Raw genomic sequence first — 16297 nt, 5'->3', positions numbered from 1 at the left:
AGCATAAACATGCGAATACGTTCCCGCTAACCTTAGAGTCAAGGTCTTTTAATGGTATTTGTGAGCCTGGACAATACGTAAGAGGATATAAATTGTGAGTGGTGAGAGTACCTGTTCACTGAAGCTCCATGTAAGAAAATATTTTATGAAGAGACCCTACCGAAAAAAATATATATAACTCATACGTAGCACCGCATAACTTGATTCCATGGTTTTGTTTAAAGTAAATTAACAATGCATTTTTACAAAATACTGAAATGTATACACAAACTAATTTGCATAAACACCCAGGACATACATCTGAACGTAGAGCAAAGAACAAAGATGCATATTATTTTGGTTGATATACTAGAGTCAGGTTTGTATAGAGGGATGACTCCATACATCAGAAAACAGCCTTAAAAAAATCTATTTTTGCAATGTTTTAAGTAATATCATTTTAAAAGCTTTAAATCACAGAGTGAAACGCTTCAGAATATTCTAGTTGATATATATTTTTTTTCTTTTTACAAGCATTCTTAAATATGTGCAAAATTTGCAAAATGTGTCACAAACTAAATTGATAAGTGCATAAACAGTTGTCACATTGTCCAGCAGGTGGCATGATAAGACTGTTACATACTTTTTCCCACCCTCCTCCTCGCTGCTTGGGTCTCTATGATGAAGCAACTTTATTTCACTTCCTCTCTCCCTTGTCTTACCCTGGAGCCAGAGCTGGCACTTTAATGGTCTTGGATGATTTGTTTTGTTTCTTTGTTCTACCTGCAGTCTCCCTCTCTTTCTCCCTCTGTCTGTCAGCTCTGTGGCCCTGCATCCCTTCCTCCTCATTCCAGTCTAACCTCCTCTCTGTAAGTGGTTGCCAAATCTTGAATTATGCACCCATGGGAGAAGTCTGCAACTTCACATGACTCACACAGATCTGAGAAGACAGACTTGTGGGATTCATGTGTATGTACACACACAGACACGTGTGACACACATTAATGAATACACTTCTGATGTATCTCCTCAACATTTTATTGCACACAAGCACAGAGCCAGCTACCAGAAGCCTGTCATATTTCAGGCCGAATCTGTGTATATGACTTAATTTCAGCCACCTGTAGAGTTTCCACATTCACTTCACAGCCTACGCTCCGATTTATGTCCGTGTAACCCAGGACAGCTCAATCCTCTGGCTCCCTGCCCAGGTACACCCTATAGCTGCAGCTAATGAACCATAGCATTGGTGCCAAACAGGGCAGCGGGGAGAGGAGAGCATGGCCCAGAATTTGGCGAAGCCCATTCCCAACTCTTTTGACCCCTGTGAGAGAAATCCTGCGGGGCTAGTATACACCCCACCACACCCCCTGCACCACCACAAACTCAATTACATCCATCAGTCACTGTGCAGTGGAACTAACCCCCATCCCACAGTCACAAGACCCCAGCCTCTCCTCAGGTATAAAAGCCTACACACACACACACACACACACACACACACACACACACACACACACACACACACACACACACACACACACACACACACACACACACACACACACACACACACACACACACACACACACACACACACACACACACACACACACACACACACACACAACCCTGGGGCTGCCAGCGTGGAAGCAGGGGCACTCCATAAATCACACCTGTAAAATCAGATTTGGTGCTAAATGTGCTATATTCACAAGTGGTGTTTACTGCCAGTGCTCTACCACACGAACACATGACTTAAAGCGTACTATTGTGCATACAATTCTACCACAATGAGAAGGCCATGAGTATTTAGTGTTCAGTCTTTAGAGCTGCTGTATGGAAATGAGGGGATATGTGTGTAAGTTCATGTTATTGTATATATTAAATGATTATATCATTAGGTCACCTGATACTCTTCTCTAATCAGCTGATAAATTAAGAAGAAATCCTTGATCAGTAGAGGATGTGTTTTTTTTGTTAAGGCAGGGCAGGAGAAGAGGAAAGGGGGACCGACAAAAATAAAGAGTGGTGTTGTGAAAAATGGAGGAATGTAACTGTGAGAGTGGTCGGAGCTGTGTTGGACAGCGGAGTGGGGGGGGAGCTCTGTCACAGCCCCTCCAGGGTAATTGGCTCCAGATGTGAGGCAGCGTGGCCCCTGCGCCAGCGAGGCGTCAGGGCCGCATTAAGAGCTCAGCTCACTGCTGATGGGATCGCAGAGAGACAAACTGACCCCTACACACCCCCAAAAACACAGTCTGAACCCCATGCTGTGCTGCTGACCACTGGGCCTCCATCAGTACTCGTCCTACCTCTCAGCCCCTGCTCATCATCTGCCAAAATAACTAATCACAGGATTGTAAAATCCCCCTTTTTTATTTACCAAAGTCTTATCACACCCTTGACCCTGATTTCTGTACTGAAAATATCAAATCTGTTACTCTATCTCCGAGGATGACTATGTGGTGACTATAGGTGACAGCAATCTTTGGTCTATTCTATGTCTTTGTGTTGCTGCCATTATGTTGGCCCTGTTTGTGGACTGAGTGTCAGGCAATTATTTTGCGAACAATGTTTGAAAACGCTCTGTTCGAGACAGCAACATGTTTGTTGCACACAATGGTAAAGCACAGTTTGAAGTGTTTCTGGTGACTGACAGCTTTGCGCAGCACGTGGTGCTCTCCAATCCACAATGGAAGATAAGGTGAAGGACCAACACTCTTCTTACACGTGCATCATGAATGTAAAGACTTCCAATGTTATACATAAAGACCCAGATAAGCACAGCCTGGAGAGCTTTTGATGAATAGGGTTGCACTTCATTTGCCTGGAGCCTTGTTGGATCATAATGTCCTAATAAGAAATATACTTTACTTATTTATTGGCCTTGATGTGACTTCACAAAAAGCATGAAGAAACTTGAGTGTAAAAGGAATAAATTCCATTATTGCCAGAGCATGTGCTGTCTGAAAAAGAGTCCTCAGAGCGAGGAATGCTCTTACTGTGACCCAAAGAGCATGTTTACTGATAGAGCATGGAAATTGATTAAAAGCAGAAAAGCAGCATGGAGTGGTGGTCGATGAAGAGAATGAAAGGGAAGAGAAAATATAAGATGGAGAGCACTTCATCAGTGATGACACTTGCATATCGATGGCATTTGCTGAGTTGCAGTCCGCCACCATGACTAACAAGGAAAAGCACTCATCATGCCAACCAGCATTAAAGAGCTCATGTGAAAAGACCCTTGAAGCACCTTTCAGCCAGGAATGACTGTTGAACAAGATTATACGGGTAAACAGAAAGCAGATGTGCATGTTCTCAGTTCTGCTGCACTTTCTGACATCCACTACCTGTGAAGGCCTGATCACATGTTGTTGTTGAAACACAAACAGGAAGAGGAAGTGGATTTTAGCATTGGCTCTGCTCTCTGCCCGCTAATTTGAAGAGGGCTGCAACAACCTCACCACAAAGACTAACTGAAACATCTAGGCTGTCGAGTGATGCCTGCAGATTGAATGAATTTATTTCTGTCAGATGTACACAAAAGGTCCTGTTAGATAAACTCAAGTACCACGTCCACTTGTTTTGACTAACTATTTCAAAAGATATTAGCCTCTGTTCAGCTAACCATGTATTCCCTTTATTCATAACCTTTAGTCAATTACTTTTACCCATAATGTTTTTACAGTTTATCCTCTACTTTTAGTCAACAATTTTAACATCATAAATCAGTTACTTTTAGCTAACATTTTCAACTGTTTTCTTGCAGTCGTTTTTATACTCTCTCAGGGCTAATCATCACACCAATTTGTACTAGAAATATATTGACATACAGTATTATGATGGCAATGACGAAAGACATTGAACTATATTATATAGTTAATTTGGTCCAGAAAAGTTGGAATTCACTAATTTAATCTATGAAGGCACTTCTATCAAACCATAAGATGTCAAACTGTTTTAAAGGTCATAGTGGTGACATTGGGATCAGACCCAGCTGTTACCTAAAAATCCCGATTTCCAACAACAGAAAATAATTTTCAAAGAACACAGTCGACTCCTCTTAAAACAATACAAGAGCCGAGGCTGCCAACAGGGGATTGATTTCAGCCCACCATCGCTCCTCCGCCTCATTCCATCCTTTAACCCTGGGAGATGGTGTTGTCATACTGCTGGACACGGGCCCAGGGTGTGAGTGAGTTTAACTAAACAAAAACACTCCCACCCTGGGACGAGGACTCATGCCCCAGTCAGACGGACCTCCATAAAAACACTCTGGTCTGTGTTAACATGCATGTTTCCAACACACGATAAAACTGGAGCATCTGGTTATCTATTCCTAATTAGGCGTTCATAAACCAAGAGAGGAATGTCAATGAAAGAAGAAGAGCTGGACTGCTGTGAACACAGTCTGACACTAGGTGGTATTCTTGTTGTGCAAATGGATTTAGGTATGTTGTTCCCATAGGAGCCTATGTGTAGGAGTCAGAGTTTGTTTTTTATTTCTGAAAGAGCTTAGGTTTCCACAATTATGTTGACTGACGCCTGGTGATGGTCACTGAAAGTGCTGAGGAATTACACTTCTACTGTACAGCATTTCTGAGGGTCATATTCTTTAACTCAACTACATTATTTCACAGCGGTTTTGTTTCTTTTCAGATTATGGTTTTACATACATTCCATTTGATACGCTTTTAAAATGTTAACATTTAAATGTTAAAGATTAAACCAGTGGTTTTTCACTTTTTGGCTTGTAAACTCATGCCAATTTCAGGCGTCTATTTATTATGTTAGGGAAAAACGAACTTGAAGTTAAGAACTACTCAATAGCACTTTAACCACCATCAAGAGGGATGTGCAATTTACACAGTAATAGGTTTGTAACAAAAATCTAATAATCCCATATAGAAGAAATACAGCAGTCACAAAGGCCTTTTTTGCAGAAAGTGTACTTTTACATGAGGCAGAGTTTTAATGCAGGGCTTGTGATATTATTTTTGTTTTATTTGCACTTGGAGCTAAGTAAAGGGTCTGAATATTTCTTGCACCAAAAAATATATTTTCATGCTTGATAGTTGCTTGTGTGTGCTTTCTTCATGGTAGTGTCCTTCAAAGTGGAGGATGGGATATTTCCTGGACTGGGGAACCTCTTTAAGGGGGCGTGAAGGGCGGGCAGCCACTGCTTTGTGCAGGGCCGGCGGGGCCCTAATTCCTCAGATTAAAAGCAGCAGTCGGATGGCTGTAGGTTCCAGAGGCAGCATGAAGACAATCTAAACAGCATCATGATTAGAAACGTACCGAGCATGTGGCTTTGATTAACTGCAAGCTGAACCCACAGTGCTGAGGAGCCGGTCTCAGTCTCCACACTGAGCCTGCCAGTCAAACACAGCCATGGACGTGACATGTTGGACTGATGAGCTTCCCACTAATAAACACTAATAAAGACAGGTTTGTGGTTAAATGAGCGAACGCACATGTCAGTTCATAAACAATTTCCCTTTTATTGAATGCCAGTAACCTGGAGAGTTATATATTTCAAATGTGCATAATAACCTCATACAGCACATTGGAATTTACAGTTTTTTTTTTTCATATAACGTATAAAAGTAGCAGCAGAAATAATCATACCTGAGGCTTGGAAAATCAAACAAAATCATTAAATGATATAAAATACGTTTAAAAAGGGGGAAACAAGTGTGGAAAAAAGCATTTAAATACATTTTGGAATGAACATTTGTGATTGTGTATGTAGGAAAAAAAACTGTGAATATGTTCCATAAACAAAACTTGAAAAAGGGACATTCATTAAGGCTACGACTTGGTCAACAGTGTTTTAAAAGAAGTAGCAGATTGGTTTACATTAGGTGTGTAATCACCCCAGAGAACAACAGGTTCTTAGAAAGAAAAATAAGTAGATCAACAAAACAAATCGGTTTGACACAATAAACGTCTATCTTTTGGGCAAAAAATTAAGATTTGCCCTGAATTGGCATATAATCTAAAAGCAAGCATGTAAAAAAACGTGTTAAAAAATACGTATAACATTTCAAATCCTTTATTTGTTCGGCCTTATATGTGCAGAGTTTGGTCTATGTTTGACGAGCCTGGTATTGACAACAACTTTAACGTATAAATAATCTGCCTGAGGTAATGCTGATCAACATCTGTCCGTTCCTTTCCTTTATCCACTACTCACTATCTTTGGCACCCATTCTCCTTTCTTTGCTTTGCTTAATTTGGGTAAAGGGGGCCCGACGGGGTTAGGAGTCATTTATCCATGTGTTGACAATGACGGAGAAGCTGATGATCCCCATAATGAAACCAGAGACCACCAGAAGTACAGCCTAGAGACACAAAGAGCATAAACAACATAGTTAACATCATTTACAAAAAGGATATGTTCAAAATAATGTAATAATACAAATGTAAGAAAAATGGGCTGAAACTGTTTTTGTTGCTTACATATGAGTATTTAATATACAGTACATCTTTATATAGATCATATCTGTGATTATTTACCCCAATGGAGTCAAAGGATCTGAGGGGTCCTGGGTGGATCTTGAGGTAGAAAATGCCGGGGTAAACAAACAACAGGCAGGTGGAAGTTGTCGATCCTGGAGAAAGAAGCAGGATAGTTACTTTAAATGCAAAGACAACACAGTTTATATGTCTGACAATAGCAGCATCATAAACTGTTTGAGGAGGACTGCACCATTAATTATGTATAAGCAGATACTGTGAATTTAGCCAACACGATCAATAACTGTGGAATATTGACATCTTGGCTGAGAGCTTGGCTGCTTCAATGTCTGCTGCAGTTGAAAACAGATCTGAATGTTTAAAGGTCAAGCTAAATGATTGCCTGTAAAATAACAAGATGAATAAACATAGGATTTAGAGAGACCAGAAGAAAGAGAAATGATTTGAAATGAAACATACCCACTACTCCAAACACATTTCTGATGTCAGGCACAAAGAGGGCCAACAGCAGCACCACACTCAGGATGGTGAGAGTTGTAATGATGTGGATCAGCCAGGAGAAGGGCCGACTTCCAAACAGCATCAACATCACAGACTTGCGGGCCTGTACACACAAACAAAGATGAATCCAACCAAACGTACGCAGAGAAGATGTACTGTATTAACAAGCTGACCAAATGTCTGGCAAGAGAAACTTAAAGTGTTAGATCTTTTTGTATCAACTGGAAGCAGCAATTCAGCAAATGTACAGACACCGAATAAATATGAAATTCAGCATTATAAATACATACACAACACAATTTAATAAAACATATGAATAAATCTACCTCTATTGCTCAATCATCAGTTTAAAAAGTTGAATAATTACCTAAATAACTAGAACTATGAACATACAAATAAAGGACTCCTGAAACTAATAAATAATCAAATAAGACATTTGACATCAGAGGCTTGTGAAAAAGTGCAGCAACTTGAACTATTTCCTGTTTTCAGATGATTTCATAGAATTGAGTAAAGAACCCAAAAGAATAAATGAGGAAATGGGAAATGTTTTGTTTGTTTAAAGAATATAATGAGGTTGCTGTACTCACAGGAAAGTGAATCAGGGGTACAGTCAGCAGCACAGAGAGCAGGATGGCCAGGCGAACCACCGTCACCATGATGTCCCGAGGCATAAACGCGTCGTAACCGAGCAACAGCTCAGAGTCCACATGAGCTGTGAGCCGGAGACAAGGACGGAGTGAGGGTGCAGACATGAAAGGGCTTGAAAAGAAGCAATGAAACCAGGAGGAAAATAACTTGGATGCTATGAAAAGAGAAATAAAAAATGAACTTCAAAAATTATAGAATAAAACAACCAGTTATACAACTAATATTTTAACTTTATAGACACTTTATTTTCTCCCAAAGGACAGATAAATAAATGTTGTATGAAAAACCAATCGAAATGAAAAGAAATAATTTATACAAAAGTAAAAAGATGGTGGCCTTGCTGCTATAGCTCTGTGTAAAAACCTGATTCTGATTAATTGGTCTTAAAAGAAAGGCTATGTTTAACTGAGAAAAAAAGACTGCAAGAAAATATTCAGATACAACAAATTTGTGTGTAGTTTAATATTGAATGTGTGTAAATGTGTAGTAAAAATACATATGTTGAGAAGTAATTATAGTGAGCAGTAAAGTGTGCATGCTTACCGTAGAAGCTGAGGTATCCAAAGAGCGCAGAAATGAGGTAAATGGTGAAGCTGAGGCTAATACTGACATTTGTAATGTTCTGCATCCTGGCCTTACTAGGTCTGAAACACACAAACACATATTCAATGAGAACATCTAGTGTTTACGCAGATGGTGAACATATTTGATCACTTGAATAAAAAGAGTAGAGGCTGCAGTGCTGACCGGTCCAGTTCGCAGTAGATTGGAAGCACAGTGGTGTGGCACAGGAAGGAAAAGGCCATGGTGGGGATGGCGAAGCCGCTCTGCAACACACATCAGAGCACAGCGGTCATTAACAAATTATCAGCTTACACTGCTGCACAGGAGCGGGGGGGCAGGGGGTCAAGGTATGGTTTGTGTAGCAGTAATTATCGTCTGGGCTGCATGAGTGTGACAAGGTCAACTTTTCATGAGCACAGAAAAACAGCACCTTCTCAGCTTTGTGAAGACGCACTTCCAAGCTGATCCGAGAGGTTTAGAAAAAGCTTGGATAGCTTAAGTGGGAACATTTTTATCTATTCATTTATTAAAATCACAAGAGACAGGAAGGGTATGAAAGGTTGTAATCTGTATTATCTCTCAGATGTTTAGCAGTAGAAGTATAACGTTAAATTAAAACACTTCTATAGTAGCTACATTTTCTACTAAAGAACAATACTTGATTCAATTAGAGCGGTGCATTCCACCACTGGATTTTAAGATCTTCTCACAAAACATTGTCCAGTTATGTTTAAACATCTGTACCACACATGTGCCTTTTGTATTTCTGCAAGTACATTACATGTAAAATAAATATGAGTGGCAGCTGCATAGTGCACCGGAGTGCCTTACATATACAACCCAACCTATAGGAAAGAGTGCGACCTGTCACCAGAGTCCAAGAAGTGCAGCAGATCTACTTTCAACAACTTCCCTCTGCCCCCTCACAGGAAGAGAGAAAAAGTGTGCTTTCATACACGTACCTTACTGGAGATGATAAAGAGTTTGGGTGTACAATCTGAGTCAGAGGAATTTGATATCTGCAGAAACAAGGAGAGAAGAGCGAGCGTGTTATTTCTGAGATGAGTTCTGCAGTGCTGCTGCAAATGAGAGAAACACACCTAGATGTCATTGCCCGGCTTTAGAGGTATAAAAGGGTAAACAACCATGCCAGTCTGAAGCCATACTTTGGTTTGTATAATTTCAAGAGGCCACAGGTCATTTCCAGACTGATGCAAGGTCACCCGGACTTCCTTCCCCTCAGGACTGGCACCATTCACCACACAGAGCTCTCTGGTCCTCATCAGCCAGAGCCAACATAATCAGTAAACCCAGTCCCTCCTCCTAATCCTGTGGCCGTGACCGTCGGCCAGACTGCACGCCTCAGGCCTGCGGTATCTTATGTATGTGTGTCTGTGTGCACGTGGACATAAATACAAGGAAACTGGGGTTGTTGTTACCTGGAATGCATCTGAAAGTATCATCATATTGTGAGGCAGAGGACAGGGGATGGACCATTTCTTGACCACAACCTGTAGAGGAGACAACATGTCAACAAAGGAAACATATATTTGTAAGGATGCACTTTGCTTAATCCAGCCATCTAAAAACGCATACTTAAACTATGAAACAAATATTCTACTATCCTGAAGAGCCACAATTGAAACAGACATGCACTACTGCTGCTTCTCTCTTTTTTTAAAACACTTTTTCAAAACGCTTTTTTCCTTCTTGATATACAATTTAATTATTTTGGCCAGTATATGACCAATACTGAATACTGGCTATATGTAAACTCACCACAACTACAAAATACAGCATAAAGAAAAAGGCGATGCTGCTGGTGTATCCCAGGAAGCCTGAGGGTGAGAGAAAGTTCAGGAAAGGAACAACAATTCCCTCGAGGTCAGCAAATCCACTTGATTAACACACGTACCAATTTTAGGCAGCATTGCCAGAGGTACAACAACACACAGTGTGACTATGATCAGAAGTAATCTGCCATCCTCATACCAGGCATGTCTGAAAAAAAGAAAAGAGGACATTCATTATTAAAGGCTGACTCGAGGTACATTTCCCATCATGATCTACTAGAACCTCCAATGTGAGGGGCCACAAAGATCAATCTTCAGGGCTTTTAAAATGCACCAACTCTGTCAATTTGTCTCCATTTCGTGCTCAAATACAGAGCGACAGATTCATCATGTGGTACGAATTAAGGGCTTTAGTCCTCGCAAACCATAACAATTATGTAATACACATGCAAACTTTGTGTCGCTCCGTCAGATGAGACCGCATTTCACTTGCCGGGTTTTTCAGAGAGGGGGAATAATATTTTCCTTTGCTGAGGGATAGCCTTGGCGGTTTTGTTTGGGAATTGGGGAGCTGAAGGAGGAGAAGTAGGAGGAGGAGGGGGAGGGGGAGGGGGAGGGGGGGGGGAAGAGTTGGAGGTGACACATGTGGAAGGCATGCCGGCTCCGCTGGGGTCGGGTGGAGAAGGGTGCTGCCTGCCGCTGCTGTATGTTGCAATGCAGCGCGGGGTCACAGGGGACTGGCTCCACCACTCTTTATGGGCTCCCACAGTCAGCAGCACCTGCTCCGACCACATCAACACCCACTGACCCCCGTTTGGCAGTTTCACAGCTGTGGCGCTACCATAGGCGCTGATGGATTTGTCTCTGCGTCTAGGCCAGTCCTTCCCTGTAACTGGATGTCAGGGAGACCTCTGCTCCGACCACGACGCTCTCTTGTCCAATCACTTCTACTCCAGCCTAAGTTTAACTGAACCACTGGACCGCAGCTTAGCTAACCCCCTCCTGCACTTTTTACAGAACATTATGCACACACAGGGATGTATAAAAATCCCATACACCACTAGGATCTATTCTCAGAAGGCTCGGGGGGCTTACTGTAAAGGCACAGGTTACCTAGAAGACCCATGAAATGTGGAACATTTCACGCTATGACAAGATGCACGATAGCTCTCAGTAAAGGTGGGAGTATGACTGCCAATAAGTCAATCTCCACATAGTGTCGAGGATCAGCGTAAATCTAGCCAACGCAGCACAAACCCAAATCCACAGCTGTGCACGTCTTTGGCCTCGTTATCGAACTGAAACACGCAGAGAGCAACTCAAACAAGGACACACGGTCCACTAGCAAAAACTCAAAAAAGAAAAAAAAGATTTAGCACCACTGTGACTTTGCTCTGCTGTATTATGATAAATGAGCCAGAAAAAAAGAAACACATTAAAATAAAAAACAACTTTCATTTCCTTTCTCTGATGAAGCCGAGTATGTGTCTGTTAACATCTAAAAGCCACTCATTAACAGAAATGTTTTGTTTCCCTCAGCAGTGAGCTGTAATTACAATGGCAAAACTGATATCCCCTTGTATCAGTCTGATTCCGGGGAACATGTGCGAGAGATTTGGGGGTGAAAGGAGAGCACTAATACAAAGCAGCTGTGCGTGGAAGATTCAGATGTTGACGGATTGGACCGTGAGCAGTTACAACTCTCGCTTAAACCAGTGTGGCCAATAATAAAGTGATAGAAGTTACATTCTTGGCCTGGGACTCTCCTGTGAGTCCACGTAGGCCAATGAAAGATGCAGGCTGCTCATGACTGGTGATGTATGGCTCTCCATCATAAATACATTTCCTCTGGGCTCGCTTTATGCACTACGGCAACGAGCAGGAGTCACTCTCAGACAAAGTATTAGTACTGTGGTGTGTCTTCTACCGCATCAGTCATACATTTCTCATTGCCCGACTAATACCAGTTTGTGGTGCAGAAATGTCAAGTTTGAGTTATTTGAAGGCCAAAGGTGTAATCTACAACATCATGGGAACAGTATGACTCATTCTTTATCTCGGTACCGTTAATCTAAAAGAATGACTTGGTCTGAGCCGCAGCTGTGACACATTTTGAACCAAATGTCCTTATTGGCCCGGATGGAGCTCATATATCTGAAGATACCCACACTGTTCTGTCTGGACTCAGGAGGCTGTTGATGGCTGCAGGAAGCTCCGACTTCAGGATGAACAAATACGATGACATGCCTGAGTGAAGAGAGGGAAAAGGGTTCAGGAAAGGTATTATTTGAATAGAAGTTAAACAAAAAAAGCACAATCATATCAAAAGACTGCATGTTGCCAAAAGCAATTCTACATTTCTGTGTGAGGGTGGTATGTGTTTCCAGCAAAAGGAAATGGAAGTCAGGGTGGAGGGGGTACTGCGGCTCTGAGTTAATGCAGATGGGTGGGGCAAGCAGCTCAAGGGGATCACCAGCAAAGCCCTGGGTGCGGAGGAGCAGACGCTACGCAGGTCTTCCAACGGCTGGAGAGTGGAGCAGCAGCCAGGATGGAGAAGTGCGAGGAGGGGGGAGGAATGCTAACAATAATGATCTCTGACGCTAATCCAGGTATTTCGCCCGCTGCTCCACCTCCACTAGGAAACAGGATATTATCAGCCTCCGACTGGCTCCAACATCCTTCCCAAGGACGGCCAATCACAGAGGGGATCAGGGTCACTTCCTCAGGGTCATACCAGCCCCCAGAAACACCAGGAGGAAGAAAGGGAAAGGGGAGATGGAGACTGCACAAGGTGGGCAGAAGGTTTCTGGCTGAAACAGGACTCTGATGCAGTGTGTGCTCAGTCATAAAGGGAGATAATGTTGAGGGATTTAAATGTGTGCAGCCAGGCAGAGCCAGAGTTAGCTGGGCCCGAGGCAGGTCTTGCACTCGCCGTTAAATAAGCCTAGACCTTAATCCCTAAGATCCTGTATTTGTTTATAAAAGAAAATTCCTCCAATAACCCTCCAGCCCACACAGAGACAAGGACCCTCACTATGTGAATGACTAATGGCATTTATGAGCACTCAAATCTGTCAATAAAGTTATTCTGAGGCAGCAGTTGCTTTAGTGTTTTAGCCAAAAACGTTCCCCCCAAAAAAGGCTCTGCTTATACGAACCGCAAAAATAAAATATTTTAACCGCACAAGCTCATAAAAGCACACTGACGGGGATCACACAGCAAGCATGATGCAATGGTTTAATTTTAGGCAGAAGGTTACTGTAAGCGCAACAACACTTAATACTTACATCTCTTAACAAAAAGGGCCCTTGAGTGAAGGAAAAGGGTTGTTATTGACCAGAAAACACTCTTATAATAAGTAACAAGTCAAGGAAAATGGATGTAAACATTCTGTGTGTGTGGCCAGCAAACAGTGGTAGAGTGTGTTCAACATTAAGACAGAGCCACTTTCATTTCATTAAGAGGGAGGGGACAGGCAGGCTGTGAGAGCCCAGGGCTGGTCAGTAATTAAGGTCAATTGGCCCCTCAGCCTTTGGCAGTACAGATGAATGTTTACTCAGAGTGAGGCTAATTGCACTCTTATAAAAGGGGCCGGGGGTGTAGACAGATGCATGCTGGAGTGCTGGCTCTCACACTCTCACACATACTGCCCCATGCTGGGAAAACCACAAACATACCAGAGGGCACGGCAATAATCCACTCAGCCGTGCCCTAATGAGTGCGGAGGAGCGGTCACCTCAGCTCCTACCGTCTGAGAGGAGCAGTTTGTGGCTGAGGGACGAGCGGAGATGGCAGTAGGAGAGAGAAAATAAGTGTGGGAGGGGTGGGGGAACTAAAAGGGAGGGGTCCCATTAGGTTACTCAACACTGGGTGGGTTTACCATCAGTGATCAATTAGATGAGAAGTCAGGTTTCAGGCTCAGGGGAGGGGGCCGAGAGGACAGCGGCTAGAGGGCCAAAGGTTATCAGGGAGTCCGGATAATAGCCTCACAGGAAGGAGGGGGTGAGCCTGAGCTCAGATGCCTCCGATCGTCAGTAGGAGGCACTATCTGCCTCCACAATGCACCGGCCACAGTCTGACACTAGAGCAGTGTGCAGCTCTTCAACACTCTGCTTCTCAAAAACCACAACATCGGTTTATTTCCAACATGTCAAAAGAATTAAACAGGAGCTGACTTACCTCCAATATTTTGTATTATAATGGAAATTCCAACCAGAATCTGAAAAGAAATGGGAAAAGGTGGTTAATGTGAACATGTCTTCTGGTCATGTTGAATATTTAAGTGAATACATTTTCTTTGACAGGAAAAAAAACTCAAACCAAAGACGACACTTACTTTTCCTGGTTTTTGCAAGGCTCTCTCTCCAAGACCTTCATATGAATTAATACCTATGAGAGTCAAATCATAAACAATCAGGACTACTCAACTACCTAAGAGAGTGCACATCATCCAGCATTGCATTTCTACAAGATTGTCAAATATATGATGGACAGTGTAAAATAGAAAGTATCAACATTAGTGTAGCACAGCCAGAGAGAAGACACAGTCCAGGCATTCTTCCTTCTTTTCAAAACCTGATGCCTACATTACCCACAATGCAAATCAACTGCCGACAGGTGTGTTATGCTAGTAGTGGCTTTTGAATTTATAGCCCTTGCATGATTATGACAAAATTGTCTTATCATGCAATATACAATATGGACATGAACTAGGTCATTTTTGCTTAACATATTTCCTGATGTGCTTAAATGTGTGTTTGTTTACTTATGAATGCCATCGATATTTAGGCTAACATAATTCTAAATAAAACAGCACGTTTTTCCCTACAATCATAACATTTTTTGTTAACAGAATTTTTTTGCTTATAGTTTTATATTTTTCCGGTATTTTAATATTTTGTTTTTTTATATCTAATTCCAATTTCTGAATATTCTTAAAATGTTGAAGTTCACTGCTGTTTGAAACGGGGTACTTCCATTTGTTATGCTATCATACTGTTATTACATCAGTGTCTGAAAATGTTGTTTAAATTACACTAATGTTGCTTATCGCAATTATTTTTGAGAAAATATATCAACCAATAATGGTAGTTATGATAAGCCGAAAGTCACTTCTGCCTTACCCAATACCCCCAGAATTGTATGCATTTTCAAACTTGTCGACTTTAGACCCAAACAACTTTAAGTCAATTTATCTGACATTAGATAAGACCAACGTAGGAGATGATAAAACAATCTGGATTTAGTGCCCCCCTCAGGAAACTCTCACAGTATCTGTGTGATAATTGATAACATCCCATCTATTATCTCATCATGTCCCATTTGACCCTTTTAAAACATATTTGACATACCACCTGATTAACTTGTAACAAGAAAGTCAATAAAGAGACAAAGAGATGCCAACACATCAGCTATCTCCCTGAATAGCATTGTGATAATGAGGTATGTAGGGGAAATAGTTGAGGGTGTAGTTAAAAAAAATCTGGATAACCCCCCTGGATAAACCTACGAGGAAATGACAATCTAAAGTTACATAGTGTATCCATTGTCAGTTTCTCACCTGTTTGGCCACACAGCTTTAGAAGGAAATGTATAGAGTACGCTGCCAGGCTGGACACTAGTACTAAAAGGAGACTGGAAAGGAAAGATACATTCAGTACAAATGAGTGCACATGTAGCTGTATTTAGGTCCGATTTGTTCAAAAAGGTGTCAGATATTTAAACAACACTGTGGTAAAAGGTGTAATAAAAGCAGTCTTACGAAAAACCAACTATTCCAGTGTTAGCCATGGCATAAGATAGACCCAGAATGCCACTGCCCATGATGGCATTCATCAGGTTGAACACAGAGGAGGCGAAAGAGGCTCCTTTGGCTCTGGGCTGCACCGATCCCTGCACACAGTGGAGATAACATGTGAAAAAACTATAAAGAGTTAAAACAATTAATGTGAAGACAAAGCATGGAGCCAAATAAATCGTATTATTTTTCTAGGAGACTTAAGAGAATTGCTCCTGACAGATTTCAGAACAACTGGCTGGCCCTGATGATGGACGTCATGAAACAACACTGCAGAGGCATGTAGGATCAGGGAATGGAAATGGGAATGGATGTGGTGGGATTTGAACAGCTAGCAGTGGGACAGCTGCCTGAGCTCAGGATAAGGGGAGCTGCCCAAACTGCTTGACCTCTCTAATAGGGGATATCCTGGAGAGAACGAGTGGCAACTCTGGTGTCAGTGTCACAACAAGCGGGGATTGACCTGCGAGCTGCTGATCAGATCCTCCCTGGGTTACAGTACCGAAAGACAGGAAGTAAGCTATGACACCT

The 16297-nt window shown here is 42.0% G+C and overlaps 2 protein-coding genes across 2 annotated transcripts in view; one reads left to right on the top strand and one right to left on the bottom strand.

Annotated features, from left to right (window-relative positions):
* Window positions 1–5456: 5456 nt before the first annotated feature.
* On the bottom strand, window positions 5457–16048 carry slc38a6 (solute carrier family 38 member 6; the record flags this gene model as incomplete). The annotated part of the gene is made up of 16 exons (XM_079692840.1): window positions 5457–6323; window positions 6499–6593; window positions 6919–7063; window positions 7551–7675; window positions 8155–8255; window positions 8359–8438; window positions 9138–9194; window positions 9615–9686; window positions 9955–10013; window positions 10091–10176; window positions 12137–12215; window positions 14149–14188; window positions 14306–14358; window positions 15530–15603; window positions 15731–15861; window positions 16010–16048. The coding sequence occupies 16 exons, from the start codon at window positions 16046–16048 to the stop codon at window positions 6240–6242; spliced, it is 1320 nt and encodes a 439-aa protein (XP_079548966.1). The 3' UTR covers window positions 5457–6239.
* A 13-nt stretch (window positions 16049–16061) lies between these two features.
* Window positions 16062–16297, top strand: part of trmt5 (tRNA methyltransferase 5) — a gene marked incomplete at its 5' end in the record, with an annotated part of 2017 nt that continues 1781 nt past the window's right edge. Inside the window, 1 exon segment of the mRNA XM_079692839.1 lies at window positions 16062–16082. Within this exon segment, the coding sequence (XP_079548965.1) occupies window positions 16062–16082 (21 nt within the window).

This window comes from Notothenia rossii (genome assembly GCF_949606895.1).
Source record: "Notothenia rossii genome assembly, chromosome: 7".
NCBI classification, from domain to species: Eukaryota; Metazoa; Chordata; class Actinopteri; order Perciformes; family Nototheniidae; genus Notothenia; species Notothenia rossii.
This window is presented reverse-complemented; position numbering and strand designations above follow the sequence as displayed.